At 32.7% G+C, this 19,635-nt stretch overlaps 2 protein-coding genes across 4 annotated transcripts; one reads left to right on the top strand and one right to left on the bottom strand.

The window, feature by feature from the left end:
- Positions 1–6,758: 6,758 nt before the first annotated feature.
- Positions 6,759–14,338, top strand: LOC101263738 (ferrochelatase-2, chloroplastic-like). 3 transcript variants are annotated; one of them, XR_742817.4, is made up of 10 exons: positions 6,826–7,274; positions 7,830–8,166; positions 8,274–8,417; positions 8,528–8,629; positions 11,425–11,528; positions 11,653–11,779; positions 11,917–12,069; positions 12,736–12,836; positions 13,037–13,229; positions 13,698–14,338. XR_742817.4 is itself a non-coding variant. In XM_010326742.2 (9 exons), exons 2-9 carry the CDS (start codon positions 7,852–7,854, stop codon positions 14,011–14,013), a joined length of 1,362 nt encoding a protein of 453 aa, XP_010325044.1. In that variant the 5' UTR covers positions 6,759–6,899; positions 7,830–7,851; the 3' UTR covers positions 14,014–14,338. The 3 variants fall into 3 exon arrangements, 2 of the variants coding, with proteins under 2 accessions (XP_010325044.1, XP_004245114.1); XM_010326742.2 differs by lacking the exon at positions 13,037–13,229 and having other exon boundaries at positions 6,759–6,899; XM_004245066.3 differs by lacking the exon at positions 13,037–13,229.
- Positions 14,339–14,847: 509 nt separating this feature from the next.
- LOC101262838 (uncharacterized) lies at positions 14,848–17,920 on the bottom strand. Its single transcript, XM_004245063.5, has 3 exons — positions 17,496–17,920; positions 16,256–16,465; positions 14,848–15,225 (listed from the first exon to the last, which is right to left on the bottom strand). The coding sequence occupies exons 2-3, from the start codon at positions 16,435–16,437 to the stop codon at positions 15,039–15,041; spliced, it is 369 nt and encodes a 122-aa protein (XP_004245111.1). The 5' UTR covers positions 16,438–16,465; positions 17,496–17,920; the 3' UTR covers positions 14,848–15,038.
- Positions 17,921–19,635: the final 1,715 nt, after the last annotated feature.

The following is a 19,635-nucleotide window of genomic DNA, read 5'->3' as shown; positions in this document are numbered from 1 at the left end:
AGATGGAACTCCTACATACTTTAAATAATAAAAATAGTGTTAAATGATCTTACTAGATCTTTTTTGTTGTTTTTTATATATTACTGATTAATATTTATTCGTTATGACACCAATTTTTTTTTAAAAAAAAAAATCGAGTGAATTTAGAGTAAGTTTGAATTAATTTGACAAAACATTACACATGTTTGAGATTTTGAGACAACTTTTATATGTATATATTTCAAGTGCAAAATTTTAACCTCAATTGAGTAAGTTTAAACTATTTTCAAAAAGGGATAAATTTGTAAAAGTAAATAATTCTATTAAGACATGCATTAGTTAAATATCGATCCCAAAAATGAATATTTGTACACTTATGTTAATTTGACTAGGGTTATCAAATTAATCCCTGAAATAAATGATTGGCCAAATTCATTTAGACTTTTACGAATTGATTTCAAAATCTCTTTAAAAAAATTAACGAGAGTGACCATTGTGCCATCTAACTAACTCTTTTAACCTAACTATCAATTAAGTACCTAATTTAGCACAAGCAATTATTAAATTAGTGGTAGCAGTGACTACTTTTTTTATAAAAAATTATTAATGTGCGGTCACACAATTAGAGCTTGATATTGTATACCAAAAATGTTTGTTCAAAGTACTCTAGCTGCCAATTTTAACAATTAAGAGAGAATTGACTTTTTTTTAATTTTTTTTTTTGTCATTTAACATTAATTATTCTAGAGTTAAGAGACATCAGACACATATATAGATAGAAATTAAAGAATTAATAAGAGATATATTATTGGTCAAATAATTCTCCTTATTACTTTTTTTTCTTTAAGAATTCTGCTAAATTTTATCATGACAATTAAATATCATCTTGCATTGCTTTGAATTTTTTCCCATTTGTCTCCCTCAATATTTGTTGTATTTACATATATCTATTGATTTTGATTAGTTTTCTTCTCTTATTTTTTCCGAGTTAGTAAAAATTTGAGACATTGATTTAGTGAGGTTCATTTCATATTTTTTGTAATAATATTATTCTCTCCGTTTAAAAAAGAATAACCTGATTTGACTTGGCACGGAGTCTAAGATTATAGAGAAGACTTTTGTATCTCGTGGTTCTAAATTAAAATTATGTTAAATGTACAAAATTACCCTTTGATCTTGTGGCCTTAAACATGTCACTTAGAAAGCAGGGGTGTCTCGACAGTGTTAAAAAAAGACATACGCCTTAGACCCCCAAATTTAAGGGGTCTCATTTTTAATAATAATAGGTTAAAAGTTATTATTTCTTTTAATAAATATTGAATAATATTTGTAGAAAAAGTAAACTTTTCATGAAAATGAAGAAATTATTAGAAGAAATTTGACATATTTGGAGTACTATATCTCATTAAAAATAATTTAAAATAAGAATGATTATATTATCAATTGAAAATTAGAAGAAATCAATTATATAAAAGTTATTGATAAATTCAAATTTAAAGGCCCCGTTTGATTTTTGTTTTAGGCCATTAATATGCTTGAATCGCTCCTGGTAGAAAGCTGATTTTAAAACGTTACAAAAAAAAGAAAGATGTCATTCATTTTAAAACAGACAAAAAAAAGGTCATTCTTTTTTAAACGGAGAGAATATTATTTTTTTATTTGATCGGCCTATAACACCTATTAAATATACACGTGATCCAAATAATATAACACTAGCAAGCCCTATTAATTCTCAATCAAAGACAATATACTTTAAAAGCTTGGTGATTTACTTGTCATTTACAAAGAGTCAATTTTTTTCTATCTCATAGTGTTGAATAATTGTAATAAATTTTTAGAAAGAGTCAATTTTTTTTAATTAAAATGGAATGACAACTACATTTATAGCTCAATTGTTGGAAATATCACAAGTTTGGATACAAGTATCTATTGTATATTCTTCATGTTCGATAATAGTTATTTACTATATTAAAAATAATTGTTCAACAATATTTGTTCAGTTTAAAAAATTAAAAGATAATTTATTTTTTTTATCTATTTTATTATTGCTATTAAATATTATTTAACATCTAATACATATTAAAAGAATTAAATTTAATAAAAATAAAATAATAAAATTACTTTTATTATTTCTTTAAGAATATGCTAAATCAATAGTGGACAACTATTTATCGATAGAGCAAGTTATAACATGTGAAGTGTCTAACCGCTCACATGATTAGTTCAGATGCCTTGCCAATCATTTTCTACCAACTTATGATATTATACGTTGAGGAGGCGATCAAGGGCAACACTGTAATTTCACACTAATAAATGGATAGATTTCAATTCCAAATGCAGATTTTTGGACCATCGATCTTCCATCAAGGGCAACACTGTAATTTCACACTAATAAATATACAGATTTCAATTTCAAATGCAGATTTCTGGACCCATCGATCTTCCATCAAGGGTAACACTGTAATTTCACACTAACAAATGAACGGATTTCAATTCCAAATACCCATCGATCTTCCATCTTCTAGAACCATCCGTCTGCCGTCTTTCACACTCCAAACAACAGATTTCTAACTCATTTTCCAAGCACAAACACTCGGCAAAAAAGCACCCTTTATTCCATCCCTTTTGTTCCAACTTCAGTAAATCGATTCACAAGTCTTCATAATTCCAGGTATGCTCTCTTCCAAATTTACGACTGAACTACATGACTGATGTAATTGTTGATTTATTTAGAAGAAAATAATATATATTACTAATTACTGGCTGATCTACTAAAGAGTTCACAATTGTGTTTGTTTATTCATAAGCATACACCCCATATCAATTGCTAGAGGTTATGGATGAGTTATCAAACATGGTAGTCTGGATTCAATTACCCATCTAAATTTTGGAATGAAACAGTAAAATTGAAATGTTTTCTCCGTATCCAACACCCCCATAAGTGTAGCTTAAAAGCATATGAAAAGGTGAAGTTGTGTTACTCGATATTGTCCGCGAAATCTTCCAAAACTCTCTCTCAAGTGAAAAAAGTTGAGAATCTTCACCAATAAACCGCTGATGGAGAGCATTCCCACTTATTCTCCATCAAACTCTGGTACTGACAATCAGCGATAACAACCACGCTACTTGTACTGTAGCTGTTTCAGGTGTTGTTGTCACTGTATTTTAACTTCTACATCTACCCATCATTTGTTAATCAAAGTCTCTTAACTGCTCGTAAAATATATGGGTGTCGTTCAGTATTTAATAGTGTTGTGTGGATATTGTCAATTAGTGAACTGAATACAATTTTCGTTTGTATTATACTTCTCATCATATTGTTGAATAAAAAATTAGTGGATGATATTATACCTTTTGTTGGTTATAGTGAAATACTTTTATTGGTATTTGTAGAATTAGGTAACAATTGAATGCAATCTATTCTTCAATCGTGATGGATGGAGAATTGCAATTTACTATGAAGAAACCCATCCCCTTGGCTCTTTAAGGTTATGGTGATAGGAAGACATTCCGACTTTCTTGAATTTTAATTTATATTGATTTTATTTACTTTAGTAACATACATTATTTGGATAGGATTAACATTGTCTTAGAAAAATTAAAGAAATTGTACACTCCTACACAACCAAAGATAAGCAAGAAATAAAAGGTTCTCTAAAAAAACTCTCAAACACCTATACTAATAACTCCTTATAAGTGTACCAAAAGTCTCTAGAAATCGAAGACCCTGATATGAACATATTTTTCAGACCTTCAAGGCTTTCTTGTTCATTTCCCTTCAAAGTATGCACACAGCAGTCAATAAGCTACATTCCATTTAACAGGAACTTCAAATTACATGCCTTTTATCTTGGGTTTAGGTTTAAAGCTTTTTATTTAGCCGTAATTTATTTAGTTTGTTTGATAAAGTCATTTTCTTGAAGATTGTACTTTGTGAAAAATGTAGCTTTATTTATTTGAATAAGAACTTTGTGAACTTCTGAAAGAATCAGGATGTTGTATCCATTAGACCATCAAAATCGGCTAACGGTTTTAGTTTCTGTGAGCTTCACTTATATGCTGCTAAAATAGCACATATCTGAAGTTGAAGATGATACTCAACTATGAGCACCTTTTAGGAAAGAAAAAAAGAAAAGAACACAAACATGCTTGTACTCTTGACTTAGTTATTTTAGATTTATTTATATCTTTGATTTGTCATGTGCAAGCTAGGCTAAAAATCACTTACTTTCAAATCCCTATATACAATGTCAGTAATAATAATTAGCAGTATTTTCTGTATTTCGAAAATTACATATTAACAAAAGTCACTTTTTCAGAAGTGCCATAGTCTAAGAACTTTAAGATTTGGGGCACCAATTCTACAATTTACTAAGCATTAATACTATATAATAATTAACATTGTGAGAATGATGAGGTTGAATGATTGATTTATAACTGAACTGATATGTTACTCGAAGTTATAGATGTATAATAGTACAATTTATGGTGAAGCACTACAAATTTCATGAATATTTGTATGGTTTAGGTCCCCTGATTTTGTGTTGTGAGTTAAAGAATTTTCTTTCGCTTTGTCATCTTGATCATCTTTATAAAACTCTCACTTATCAAGAAAATAAATGGTCTGTTGGAAAGCTCAATACATCTAGTTATTTGAGATTTTGGGTTAGAATGTTATGGCATGCTTAAATATCAACAAAATTTATTTGTAAGATAACATATATCATGTTTGAAGATATTGATGCTCATGTCGGGGATGTGAATGATCTTGCCATTGGTCACCCAAAATAACAATTATGTGTAGTTATATTGAGATGTAAAGTAGATGATGCTAACATCTATACTCTTCTTGCGGGAATCTATAATCTGCGGTTGTGAATTCTTCTAGGAGTAATATTTTGAATTACGTTCGATAGCTATGAATCCTTCTAAGAATGTAAAATTGAATTAAATTCGACATAATAGAAATTAGAGGGGGACCAAAGCCGTTTGATTTTGAATGATATGAGGCTCTTATGCACTTAATATACCCTTATCAGACCCATAGATCTCAGGTTATTTTTAAGAAATGAAGATAGAGGGTCACTTGGGCCATGTTTTGTGTTATTTGTCACAACTGATAGTTTGTAACTTTGTTAGTAATTTTTTATAATTTCATAAGACATATAATATATACCTACATCTGACCCAAGTGTTCTACCATCGTCTTTCAGTGCAGGTGTCTTTGTAATCTAGAGCAAAGATGGTTGTGCCAAGTTCAAGAAGTGCACCATGGTAAACAAGAAGAATCCGTAGAATTATGACTGAACTGTTGTAGGAATAGACGCGACAATAATATTCTACGGACTACTTCAATTGGATAAATCTCGAGCTACATTTGTCAGATAGAAATAGTTTCATATCATGACGGATATGCATTCAGTTTTTAGCTTTATAGTTTTTGTAAACAAGTTTGTAATTACGATCCAAGTATGAGTAATGAAGATAATGTTTGCATGTACCACTAAAATAACTTGGGTACATAATCAATTGTGTTGGGCCCGTGCAAAGCACGGACTTGCTTATCTAGTATTACATAGATAATACAAGAGTACCAATATATATCATTGGGAAAATGCACAAGTACTCCCTCAATCTATGCCTGAAATTTCAGAGACATACTTATACTATACTAAGGTTCTATTACCCTCCTGAACTTATTTTATAAGTAATTTTCTATCCCTTTTAGGCCTACGTGACACTAGTTTGAAAGAAAAAGTCAACCAATATTGGGCCCACAAGATAGTGCCACGTAAGGCAAAAAGTGGTAGAATATTATTAATAAAATAAGTTCAGGGGGTAATAGCACCTTTGTATAGTATAAGTGTGTCTCTGAGATTTTGTGCATAGGTTGAGGGGTACTTATGCATTATCCTTATATTAATTGAGACTATAAAATTGACAAACAAAAGTAATGCATTTTAACTTCAATTTTTACACAAATATCCATAGCTAATGCCAAATTTTATGCCAAGAGTGTTATGTAAAGATACTCCTTCCGTCCTGTATTAGTTGATCGTATTAATCATTCATTTTATTAAATTAAAGAAATATTAATTAAAAAATTTCATATTGTATTTACAATTATTCTTTTAAAAAATATTATCCTTTTATTCAGTAAAAATGCACAAGTATCCCCTAGAGAAGAATTGAAATTCTAGAGACACATTAACTAAACTGAAGTTCTATTACTCCTGAACTTATTATTTTGTAATTTTGTGCACATTTTTACTTACGTGGCATTCAAATATCTCCCACATATCTCAATTGCGTGAAATCGCAGAGTGTGCCACGTGAAACAAAAGATGCAGAAAATTAGAGACAAGGTTTAAAATAATCCCTCATCTTTGGGTTAAGGCTTGAAGTCATCCTTCAATTTGTAAATGGAGCATTAACGGTCTCTCGTGCTTGCAATATTGGTGCACTTTTGGTCTTCATTCAAAAGTGTTTTTCTTCTCACAATCTCTCACGTGAAGTTATTATATCTATTAAAAATATATATAATGATGATTAAAAATTTCATACATAAATTATGAATAAAATCAATGTTAAAAAATAGATAGTTTTGAATAAGGACAAAAAATGTACAAATATTGCAAAGACGAAGGATTATTAAAGCTTCATGTGAAAACTCTAGATGACTTTGACTCTTAACCCAAAGATATACTATTTTAGATCTTTTTGATCATAATCTAAAAAGATACTTATGCATTTTTTCTTTTATTCATGATATCTTAATATGTTGATCAATTTATATTATATATATATATATATATATATATATATATAAAATATAAAAGGCAGAGAATAGTTTTAATAGCACCTTCAAAAGAGAAAAGAAGTCGCAATTGACGGTTTTGTTTGAAGAAAAATGGTGTTAGGTGAGTTGCTACATCAATAGCTATGAACACGTCTTCGTTATTCCTCTCCTCTTTTTTTTATTTATACATTTCTCTCCATCCAATTAGCTTCCATAAACCCTATATTTCTTTGACTCTTCTCAATATTTTACTTTTTTAGCCAACCCCTTTAATTTTCTCACAAAAATTTCCACAAACTATACTTTTTTCTGCATTTAATAGTATTATTTTTCTTTCAAACCCATAAAAAACTAGAATAAGATCTCTTTTTGGAAAGTTTTGATAGAAGAAAATCATCACATAGTAGATCATGGAAACAGGGACGATCTCTCGACTTCTTAAACCGACTAAGGTTCCAAGTTCTAGTTTTTCCAGTTTCACTTCTAACTCTTCCATGTAAGCTTTTATGGGTTTTCATTTTCTTGGAAATTCCTTTCTTTTTTTCATATGGGTTGCTCTTAAATTTTGTTATTGTCAATTATATGTTTTTATAAGAATTCAGTTCCTTTTTTCTTTGTTGTAACGTTTGATTTGATCAATTATATGAATAACTGTTTGAAAAAGTCAGAATCTTGATGAAAGGTTTAGGATGTTTTGGGTTTGGCTGGTGAATGAGGTCATTTGTTATGCAGAAGTTGTTGGTTCTTTTATAATCAAATACCAACTTATGATATGGGGAAAATGCTTTGCGTACATTATTTAGAAAGTTACTCTATAACTTTGTAATGACAATCTAATAATGGGAGTGTATCAAGTATGATGACTCGATAGATCTTGTGGAGAAAAGAAACTTTTTAGTGAGGAGATGCACATAGATTTTTCATTTCCATGCTGATTTCAATGCCAAAATGATGCACTAAACTTTTTAATGAGGAGATAGACATAGATTTTTCATTTCCATGCTAATTTCAATGCCGGAATGATGTACTGAATGAATCTTTATCCTGGCAGATGCTGCTCGCGGACAAGGTTAATGCCTCCTTTCCATTCCTCACATGGTGGGCGAGAAATGAATTCTGATGAGCGGGAGATTACAATTTTATCTTCTGAACTCACTCTCAAAAAAAGCAGTGTAGTTGAGGGATTGTCTTTACATCGCCCAGTGCACAAGAGAGATGTAGTTGGCAAGACGTTCTGCTCTGTTGGATTGTCTACATTTCCGGGGAGCATCGTTGAGTCTTCTTCCCAGACAACTGAAGAAAAGATCGGAGTGCTACTTTTGAATCTTGGAGGGCCAGACACACTTCATGATGTCCAGCCTTTTCTGTTCAACTTATTTGCTGATCCTGTATGCTAACAATCAGTCTTAACTCATTTTTTTTCCTAAGCTGGAGATTTTGGGCAATTTCGTTCTTTGTTTGTGTTTATGCTAATGGTATGAATTTCACATGGCAGGACATTATACGTCTACCCAGATTGTTCAGATTTCTCCAGCGCCCATTGGCACAACTTATATCTGTTCTCCGAGCTCCGAAAAGCAAGGAAGGATATGCTGCAATTGGAGGTGGTTCTCCTTTACGAAAAATAACAGATGAGCAGGTATAGGAAAACCCCTTTTTATTTATGTGCTCTGTGCTAAAAAATTCTTTCTACTTCATTATGCTGGTGTCATTTTCAACTTGTTAACCCTCTTAAGCTCATCATTGCAGGCTAGTGTACTAAAAATTGCACTAGAAACAAAGGAAGTACCAGCTAATGTCTATGTTGCGATGAGGTATTGGCACCCGTTCACCGAGGAAGCTGTTCACCAGGTAGGCTCAAAATGCATCCTCTTGGTTCTTCCAGTTGACATTTTTTTGTCTTGATCTTTTGTTTGATCTTGTCTGTGTCTTCTCTCATGTGCTCACGATAATCTCAACAAGTCATTAGAACACTAGTTTCATTTATACTTTTCAAATAAGTCTAATCTGTTTTGAGAGCTTGAACATGGGCACAATTCACAGAAGTACTAACTAACAAGCACAAATTGTAAATCTTTCTGCTAAACAAAAATAAAGAATCAGTAAAAAATCGAGTAATTCTGTAAGGTAGGATAAAAAATGGTAGAAATATATGATCCACCACACATCTTACAACTACTTTGACAGTGTTTCTTAGTTTCTCTTATTTTGTTTCCTTGTGACATAAAATATATCTTCTGTAGCACATATGCTACAAATCCCAGCTTGTATTCTACAGTATAATGAGCAAAAATAATGGTATACCATATGCTTTTTCATTCTATATCTATTGTATATATAACTTGTATTACATATTCGCTGCAATTGTTCTATGTTCTGAGTTGCATCGTCATATTTAGACTTTGAGCTTTACATAGAAAATGGTGTTTAGCTCATCTCTACTATTCTTGTAGTTTCACAGGTATATATAAATATATCTGGTCTTCTCCTTTTCCATTTCTTTCAAGTTTCTTATGATTACACACCTTGTCTTACCCTAAAGCAATATTATCTAGGATCCTGATTGTAGAGATCTTCTTTTTTATTGGTAGCTTTAGAAAATCTTTTTGTTGGGGAAGTAGCAGATGAATAATACTCCCTCCGTTTAAAAAAGGATGGCCTAATTTGACTTGGAACGGAGTTTAAGAAAAGAAAGAAGACTTTTTAATCTTGTGGTTCTAAATTAAAGTTATGTCAAATGTACCAAAATGTCCTTTAATCTTGTGGTCTTAAACATGTCATGTGGAAAGTTAAAGTTAAAGTGTTGCCAAAAAAGGAAATGGGTCATTCTTTTTGAAACAGACTAAAAAAGAAATGAGACATTCTTTTTGTAAACAGAGGGAGTAATGGGTAAAGTTACAAACAATCATAACAGATGATTTTTCTACTTAATGGATCAGGAGATATCTATTTTATTTGAATCTTCGTCTCCTCACCCAAAAAATAAGACATGAAAGGAGAAAAGAAATAAATAAGAAGAAAGGGGCCTCTCACTCCCTCCTCCCTTCATATAGTTTTAGGGAGGGTACTGAGCTAAAGGTTTTTGTGTTCTTAGTGTTATTTCCTCCTATCTCCTATTTCGTCCTCCTCCTCCAAAGAAAATCTTCCATCTTTTGTTAATCCCAACAGTAATTGACTGGATTGCACTCATGTATAACTTAATTAAGTGCCATGTCATATTGCTTCTTTCGACTTGATTTGCTTTCAGCCATGCATGTGTAAACTGTCTAAACCTAAAGTAAATATTGTACGTGAAACAGAAGAATAAGATCTGTTACAAAACCCTATGTTTAACAAGAATTATGCCTTAATCCCAAGCTAGTGGGGATTATATGAATCATTGCTACCCATTTCATTCCCATTTAGCTCCACTTCCAATCTTCAATACATTAGGTTCTCTAAGCCGTGAATTTTGCTAGATTTTCTATTGACGTATACAATCCCTGACGAAGACTAAGCCTTAATCTCAACTAGGGTGGTACTGCTAAGGGATCCTTTTCTTTCGTTGTGCTCTATTTTTCTCTAAGTTGCATGGATTCTGTAAGATTATTGGTATTTTGAGATAGCTTCCTATTATCATTACGTTTTTTCACACCTCGAAGGCTCGAACCCATTGCATCAGAAGGTCTACTTAGGACATGACCAAACCATTCAAGCCAACTCTCATTTTTATTAGTATGTGCATCTTTTATTGAAAAGTAAGGCACTACCCAACTATAAGAAACGTTTATAAGTACTGCTCATCATTTTACTGATAAAAATAAATTACTACTCAACTAAAAAAGTTCTATTAAGTACTATTGAACTAAAATTGGAGGAATAGAAGGCTTTTTACAAGCAAAATCTGGATCGAAGTTGTGAAATTGAGGAACTCTCTTAATGAAACCCTTTTTACCCTTGCAATATGTTAAGATATAGCTTTTTTTTTTTTTTGGTTTTCAAATCCGGATAACGTCCATCTCAGTCCATGACTAGAATGTTGTACAGTATAAGCTAACTTGTCTGTCAATTTCCATTTATGAGGAGCTAATGTTTTATTTTGGCATTTATTTAAATCAATTTAGCTAAGAATATTCAGTGATATATACACCTCCTCAAAAAAATTGTGATCTATACTATTGTTTACTGATGTTACAATTGGTAACCCTTTTTGTTGAAACCTGGCCACATTTTGAAGATAATCATCACCTTTTTCATTTGTAAGAAGCGAATTGATAGTTTTAGCAATTATGTGTTGTGTTCTGATTACATTGTTTGGAAATATTACCTGAAGAAAATTCATTATGCTTTCTTTTCATTAATTTGTCTGGATGAGATAGTTTTGGCTTCTGGTTAGTGAAACGTTGTCATGTGCTCTGTTTTTCTTAACAAGCTTGTAATACAACCTCACTACTTTTATGTACAAATATAGTCAAATAGTTATATGCCGATTCTTGGGTGGAACATGTTTTCTGCACCTACTTGATCCCAGCCAGCAGTTATCCTTTCAAGGACACCCAAATGAATAGTTGGGATTGAATGGACCTAAGAATCACTTTTCTCCTGTGAGCTGGAAATTTCATAGGTCTTAAGTTTGATCTGAATTTGAGTTCCCTGTTGTGGTGCAGATAAAAAGAGATGGGATTACAAAGCTTGTTGTACTGCCTTTATATCCTCAATACTCTATCTCTACAACTGGTTCTAGTGTCCGTGCCCTTCAGAATATTTTCAAGTAACTCTCTTTTTCTTTTCAATTTGGTTACTGCATTTATGGAGTCTCATGTTCTTAAATTGAAGTGTATGCACATACATTTTCCTGTCTCTGATCAATATCTGAACTTTTTGTGCACTCCCAGAGGAGACTCTTATCTGTCCAGACTGCCAGTTGCAGTCATTGAATCCTGGTACCAACGACAAGGTTACATCAAGTCCATGGCAAACTTGATTGAGCAGGAGTTACATAATTTCACTAAGCCTGAGGAGGTAGCATATCTTATTTTGGGTGTCCTCAGTTTCTGATCATCATGGTTATGCTTTTAGTTTGGTGATGAACCTTTCTTTATCATTACTGGGAATTTTTTACTATTTCCTACTCAATTCTAAGAGGGATGTATTTTCAGGTAATGATTTTCTTTAGTGCCCATGGAGTGCCAATCAGTTATGTTGAAAATGCTGGTGATCCATATAGAGATCAGATGGAGGAGTGCATTTTCTTGATAATGAAAGAGCTGAAAGCTAGAGAAATCAATAATGATCATACCTTGGCTTACCAGGTTTCTCCTAAAGCTCAAGTCCTCCAGATCACTTTTTGTGTTACCTGTATTCTCCAAATTCTGCAATACCATATACATTCAGCTCTTCCTAATGGTGCCCTCTAAGTGATTTATTAGATATTGGAAATAAATGTATTTTTCCACGCTGCAATGACTCAAAGTTCAGTTTAGCCAAATTCTCTGTGCTTTTACGGATCATTCCATATTTTTCTCCTTTTTTTTTCCTTCCTCCTATTTTTAAAACAGCCTTTTCTTGTGAGGAAGTTTGTAGGGGTTTGAGACAGAATTTGACTACCCTTTTCCCCAATTTACTTCTATTTTGTTGTTTCACAAAATATTACGTTTCCCCCAGAAATGCCAAAGGTTCATCCCTCGATATTTCAGATTGATGTTAATTTTACCTGTATTATTTCAAATTTTATGTGACTTCTTCTCTACCAACTTCAGACTTTTTTACATTTCAGATATTCCTAACTCTTATCCAAACTCGGTGTTAATAATCCTTCATCACATTTTACCCCTATAATATGTAAAATGAAGAAAAGCAATTTCATTGATGTGGGGAAGTTCCTGTATACAAGGAATATACCAAAAACTAAATATATTGGGATGAAGGTACTTTCCCCTCGTGGTGAATTAATTCAGTATTATCCTTTTGCATTCCAGAGCCGAGTTGGTCCTGTCCAATGGTTGAAGCCATACACTGATGAAGTTCTTGTTGAGCTTGGACAGAAAGGTGTAAAGTCTCTGTTGGCTGTTCCAGTAAGGTATGCATTCTAGCGGCTGAAACTTATCTTCTCAATAAGTTATGGTGTCATGGGATCAAAACTCAGGTACTATCAATTTATTGGGTGATTTTTTATTAGATTAACAACCTGGGTTAGACTTTCTATGGGCTGTTTGCTAGTTTAACATGATCACATTTTGTTGAAAACTATTTCAAGTCTACTATGGTTTTTCTAGCCAGACCTGATTTGCTGGAGATGGTAACAAGAAGACCACATGACTCATGGGTCCTATTGCTACAAATTGGCAACTTGAATTTATAGAAAGGATCGTCATGTATGGATGCTAATCTCTTGTGCATGAGAGGTTGGAGATTTAATAATGTGACTATAACCGCGAGAACCTCTTTGACTAGTCAGAAGAAAAAAAAGGGGGTGAGATGTTTATCTTACTTGTAGTGTCTTGTAATTGTTGAGTTAGATGCATTATCGTAATGGTTCTCCTGCATATTCATAAAACTGATGTGGGAATTTGAAGCGACAATAGCTAACTGTCTCTGAGATACATTTTAGTTTTGGGATTTTGGAAGGGACAATGCTTTTGTTGACTTGGTAGGAAGTGATTCTCTTTTGGTTGTGTGTGTTGTGAATGTCTGATGCTCTTTTGGTTGTGTGTGTTGTGAATGTCTGTGCAATTGGGCATCATGAAGTACAAATTGGAATTGTTTCACTGTGTATGAGAGTTTAAATTATCATAACCACTTCAAGAGTGTTTGGCCTTTGTTGTCAATTAAGATACTCTTCTCATATGAATGTTTACTTTTTTCTTGTCTGCCAGATAACACAATCTCTTGCTTTATTCTTGATATGTCACCTAATGTAATCATGCTATTGGAATTTCAGCTTTGTGAGTGAGCATATAGAGACTCTTGAAGAGATTGATATGGAATACAAGGAGTTAGCTCTTGAATCGGGAATTGAAAATTGGGGTCGTGTTCCTGCTCTGAATTGCACCTCCTCTTTTATAACTGATCTGGCAGATGCTGTTATTGAAGCATTGCCCTCGACAATGGCAATGTCAACGTCCACTGGCACAGAGGAAGAAGTTGACAATAATCCGATGCAATATTTTATGAAAATGCTTTTCGGATCAGTATTAGCATTTGTTTTTCTGTTTTTGCCAAAGATGGTATCGGCTTTTAATAAGAACATACTTTAGGGAGGACAGAGAGAGATCCTTTACAGAAATAGTACAGAGATCAAAAAGCAATATTATGGTGCTGCCTGGAGGTTTTTTGATTTTATAAACAATTTACAAGAGTTGTTTTTCCTACTAAAGATGCTTTTATTAGAGAGACTGGATTCGACATTATTGAAGGTGCTAGTATTCTGTTTCTGGGGCAGCACTTGTGCATAGAAAGATAGCAAATCAGAGATGAAACAATCTTTGTGGCTTCAGTTTTAGAGATTAAAAATATCTTCTATTTTTTTTGTATATCTACGAATTATCTTCTATTATACAATAAATTTATCATTTGTAGAAACAGTATGTACAAATTAATTAGTGCAGTAAAGCATCTTTGATAAGATACTCGTCGTGGGTGCAAGACATGAAAGCAATGTAGAGAGAAATGCAATGCAAGGTAAGCTTTGTCCATTTTTGGAGTCTCAAGTATAGAGTTATAAGGCTTTACTAACTAAATGAAGTTGAAAGAAATATAAGGCTGATGAATCTTGCATCAGATGTGCCTTTCAATAAACAAAGCAAAACATGAAACTTTTTCTTTTTAATTGAACAGCATTAACACATCATTAGTCATTGTGCAGTTTTGGTACGTATAGTATAACGCTGATGGTCTTGTTCGGCCAATTCAGATTCATGCCGGAAAAACGCATTTAAGAGAGGCAAAATTCTCCCTTCCAAAAGCTCAATCAGAGACTTTTAGTTGAAGGGAGAGTGATCCTTGCATCGCAACACACCCCTTGTAGGTATAAGAATGTTATAGTGATAATGTTGTCTGCAAGGATTTAATTATGTAACAAGAAACAGTAATCATGAAAACAACATGCTTTATTGAAGCAAACACAAGGCTCCTAACTCATCCTCTACTTGCCAAACATCAAAATTTGAAAATCCGTATCTCGTTGGTATGTGTTATCCCACACAAGTTAGAGATTGAAGATGGATGATCTTTTATCGACAGTGATACAATTCATTCCTTTGAAACCTAATATTTAAGAGATTTAGACATAATAACCAGTAATCGTGAACCCTCGACCTACAATCTCCCCAGCACAAAACCAAGCAAAACATTCTAGCCCAAAAAGAGCAGCAATGCCAGCATCCTCAATTTTCAGCTCCTGTCTGTGCTTCCACAAGTTCTTGACATCACCAAGTTCCTTCCAGAATGCTTGATAACGTCCAGGAATACTGTCCCAAAAAGAAGAGATATCATTAGTACAAGATGAACAAAAGGTATAAATGGAACAAGTTTTCTATCAAGAAAGAAAAAGGAGCATATCTCTGATCCGACATAATTCAGTAATGTGCCAATAATATATAACGAGAAGCATAACACTTTTTGCAACGAATAACAACGGCAAATGGCAGCAGAATTACTCTTGCTCTCAGCAAACCAAAATAATCCTCACAGCAGATACTAATTCAAATGGTCCAGTCATTTTTTGGGTGATCTGTAATATTCTATTTTCTTGGCAATGAAAATTCCAAAAGACAGTCCCTCTATCCCGTTTAACAGCATACTTTGCATATGGATTAACATGAAATATTTGGGGCACAGAGAAATTCTCAACACCACTTTCCAGTATAAAAATCATCAAACAAATCAGCATGCCACAGAAAGCAGGACAGTGAGAGCAACAAGATCAAAGAGCAATACTCTATTTGATAATCGCCTTGCGAAGTCATCAACAATTATGTTGCTTGGATCCTCAAGAGATGCTGTTATGTGTGTGCTGGATCCTCCAATAGTTATGCATTTTTGGAGGATCCAATAGGGGAGCCACGACGACTTTTGTGGAGGATCCAAGCAACATAGATCAACAACAAATGCAAGTTCGAGCAACTTTTGTGAAGGGAACTTAGAGAGTATAGGGTCCCGGAAGTTTTTTAAATAAAGAAGTGATTCCTCAAAGACGGATCATTAAGGTTCCTAATGAAATGATAGAACAAGAAAAATACTACAACCACAAGATGATGAGCAGTTTGAAGTCTAAACCCTACAGCCCTAAGGTAACCTAGCTACACCCAACTTATGGATAACATGCATTGACAACAGTAAGAAGATAGGCCCAACATTTCCTACGTCTGTCCATGTTGTCTGCTGATTACCAATTGAATATTCAAGAAATGGACAGGTAGATTGAAGCAATCATCATTTACTACCTACAAAGACTAAAGTATTTGTACATTAAAAAGATAGAAGTGATGAATAACAAACCTAGCTAAGCGAGTATAGAACACTTGTTTCGCCAATTGCTGGCATTTCTCCACAGTAGGTGGCTCTTGAATGTATTGTTTGTTCTGCTCCAACATCTGCTTGTAGTATGCACATCCATTCTTGGTCAAGAACTTTGAAGCTTCAACGGCTTTTGCTTTCACTATCGGCAGTTTTGATGCCATTGTTTCGTAACATACAAATAATAATGCACTGTGAAAAACATTGTCACAATTGTTGAACATAGAAGAAGAGATATGAAAGTGCAAAATCTGCCAGGGTTTGGCACAAAGTACAAATCAAAAGATCAAATTATATGAAGAAACAACTATACGGAGAAGAATTAAAATGCATTTCAACTGGAATATATGGCCTAAAAACCATGTCAATCAAGTTCAAACCCATCTTAAGTTCTAACTCAAATGTAAAACTTTTTCATAATTACTTTTCAGTTTTCATATACTAAATTTCTAATTATATACACCTAATGACAACACGTTATCAATAATGCTTACAGTTCAATGATGTCCTCCTCATGATAGCGATAATTTAGTGTCATGGTATCAGCCTACGTCAAATGGCTGTAGCAAGGTCAAGTATACTAGCTTCAAAGCATAAGTCTGCTTAAAGACTCCTATTTACTTCTCTTATTTTTTAGTAACTGAGAAATCCCCAAGGGCCAGTATCATAAAACTCGGAACTCAGTGGATAATGGGCTCCCCACATTAACTATTCATCGCTACTCCTTCAAGTAACCAACATCAAAATGGAACATAAATAGTTCATTCAGTTTTCCTCAACATAGGCAAGAATCTTCAGCTTGCGCCTAGCTATGTCTGGATTATACACGAAACTTTTTTTTAAAAAAAAACACGGGCAAGGCATTTAATTATCAAAGACCCAACTCCTAACACATTTTCATACAACAAGCGATTGATTCACAATTATGAAAACTATAATCACTCTACAAGGACACATTTCATCATTGCACATGGAACAACTCACAAGTTCTAATTTTTTTATTTACCCTTTACAGAATTTTACATAATCTGAATTTTTCATTAAAAATGCAGTTTCTTTACCACCCCACAAACACACAAACATTTCCAAGAAAAGATTTCAACATAAATTGCAATTGAAAACATGAAATAAAACCTCAAGAAGGTAATTAACCTAACCAAATGAAAAATTGAAGGGACTCGAACAAATATTTAAAAGAAGAGAAGTAGAGAGAGTGAATCACCTGTAAAATCGAAATTGTGATGCCTCCTTCAGCTGTAGACAGAGATAGACGGAGGGTTTTGTAGGTGAATTAGTAGTACAGTATATATATTAATATAAAAATACATATTTATTTCATCAATAAATATGCTAATCGTGTAACTTGTCCTATTCTTTAAGAAATAAATAAATAAATTGTAGTATGAACGCCTTAATGCTTATAATTTAACTTTAGGTCTATTAGTTTTGTTATCATTTTAGCCTTAATGTTTTAGTCATTGCTTTTTATTTACTTATTCCCAATATGGAATTGTTATTCGAGTAATTTTCCGTTGTCTCATTTTCATAATTGTCATTCTACTCCGTAAAAGATATTTCTTTAATTTATAGTTTCTGTAAATACATTTAAGAACATATATATCTTATTTATAAAATAAAATTAGTTTCTCATTTTTTAACACAAAACATACCTATTTATCAAATAGTTTCAGCACCTAATGCTTATCATTATCAAGTTATCAACGATGTCTCTAAATAGACCCCTGTCATTTTAAAACAACAATTAGTCAATTTCTTCATCTCAGTTTATATAATGATATTTAATTGTACACAAAAAATTTAATAAGCCATTAAAATTTAATGCAGATGTAAATTCTCAAGAACAACATAAGTGTTATAAAATTAAGCTCATAATATAATAGAAAGAGAAGAAGAAGAGAAGTAAGACGGAAGAGAGAGCTTTTCTTCTTATTCAATTGTATCATACAAGGAGAATGATACCTCTATTTATAAGTAGAGAAATCACTTCAAAAGTCACTTTAATTAATACCAAATTAATAAATATATCATTATCCCAGAGAAATTCATGTCACCTTAGGAACATACATATCCAAGATAAGGATAAATCTTGGGAATACATATCCATGATAAGGATATATAAATTCATGAATAATGGACCATCCACTTAGTTCAATGAATTTATAACACTCCCCCTTAGATGTCCATAGATAATGTGCCTCGTTAAAACCTTACTAGGAAAAATCATGTGGGAAGAAATTATAGTGAAGGAAAGAGTACACATATCTTTTGATACGCACTATTTGTTGCTGTATTAAAAACCTTGCCAAGAAAACCCAGTGGGACAAAACTTCGGTCAAGAAAAAAAGAGTGCAACACGTATTATACTCCCCTGATTAAAACATCACTTAATTTCTTGCGATGACGTCTCCAATCTTCGTTCATTGTGGTTGGTATATTCTTTTCAAAGAAAAACCACACATTTTCGAAATATGGTGTGTCATTATCTCAACCAGACACACTCTCGACTTGCTTCATGGAGGGCTTTTATTTATGCATAGCAACATTTGCTTTATTGATCGCCAGGATATTATTGTGCCTCCATATGCAAACAAATAGCGTGTTTGAGATCGTTCTTTATGTGGATCAGATAAATATTCTGCATCTGTGTAACTGATCAACTCTAACTTGAATTCTTCGGAATAGAATGAACTCATGTCTGTGGTCCTTCAAAGATATTCAAGTATATACATAACACCATTTCAATGTCCATGGGGAGGAACCAAATCTTGCGAGTAAATTTACTGCAAAACAGATATTTGGTCGAGTATTGTTAGCAAGATGCATTAGTACCCTAATTGCACTAAGATATGGAGTTTCATCACTAAAAAGCTCTTAATCCTTCTCTTGAGATCAAAATGAATCATTATTTATTTCAAGCGATCTCACAATCATTGGGGTACTCAATAAATGTGATTTATCCATATAAAATTGTATCAAAACTTTTTTGTGTATGTGCACTGATAGACAAATATTTCATTTGTCAAACTATCAATCTGTAGGTCAAGACAAAATTATGTCTTACCAAAAATTTTTCATTAAAATACAAAGACAATTAGGGTCATTCTTTTGTACCCTTTTCTTCCTTGACTATTTCAATCCATATAAGGATTCTTGAAGCTTTATTCAAAAAGTTTCTTTCAAACTCTTATATGCTCCAGGCACCTCGATTACTTCAAGGATTTTTACATAACCTTCAGTTTTGTCTAGCTAGACATGATAATTATTCATTATATGCATTCAAGTTTTCATATATTGCCAAAGAAAAACAAATCTCATTGCATCTATCAGAGGAGAAAACATCT

The sequence above is a fragment of the Solanum lycopersicum genome, chromosome 8, assembly GCF_036512215.1.
Source record: "Solanum lycopersicum chromosome 8, SLM_r2.1".
Taxonomy (NCBI): Eukaryota; Viridiplantae; Streptophyta; class Magnoliopsida; order Solanales; family Solanaceae; genus Solanum; species Solanum lycopersicum.
The sequence above is the reverse complement of the archived record's forward strand: the minus strand, read 5'-3'. Positions and strand labels throughout refer to the sequence as shown.

Coding starts and splice junctions, on each gene's coding strand:
- LOC101263738 (XM_004245066.3), top strand. CDS start 7,189: ATGGAAACAGGGACGATCTCTCGACTTCTTAAACCGACTAAGGTTCCA. Junction 8,167..8,273: donor TCAACTTATTTGCTGATCCT/GTATGCTAACAA, acceptor TTCACATGGCAG/GACATTATACGTCTACCCAG. Junction 11,529..11,652: donor GCCCTTCAGAATATTTTCAA/GTAACTCTCTTT, acceptor GTGCACTCCCAG/AGGAGACTCTTATCTGTCCA.
- LOC101262838 (XM_004245063.5), bottom strand. CDS start 16,437: ATGGCATCAAAACTGCCGATAGTGAAAGCAAAAGCCGTTGAAGCTTCA. Junction 15,226..16,255: donor TTCTATACTCGCTTAGCTAG/GTTTGTTATTCA, acceptor TTTTTGGGACAG/TATTCCTGGACGTTATCAAG.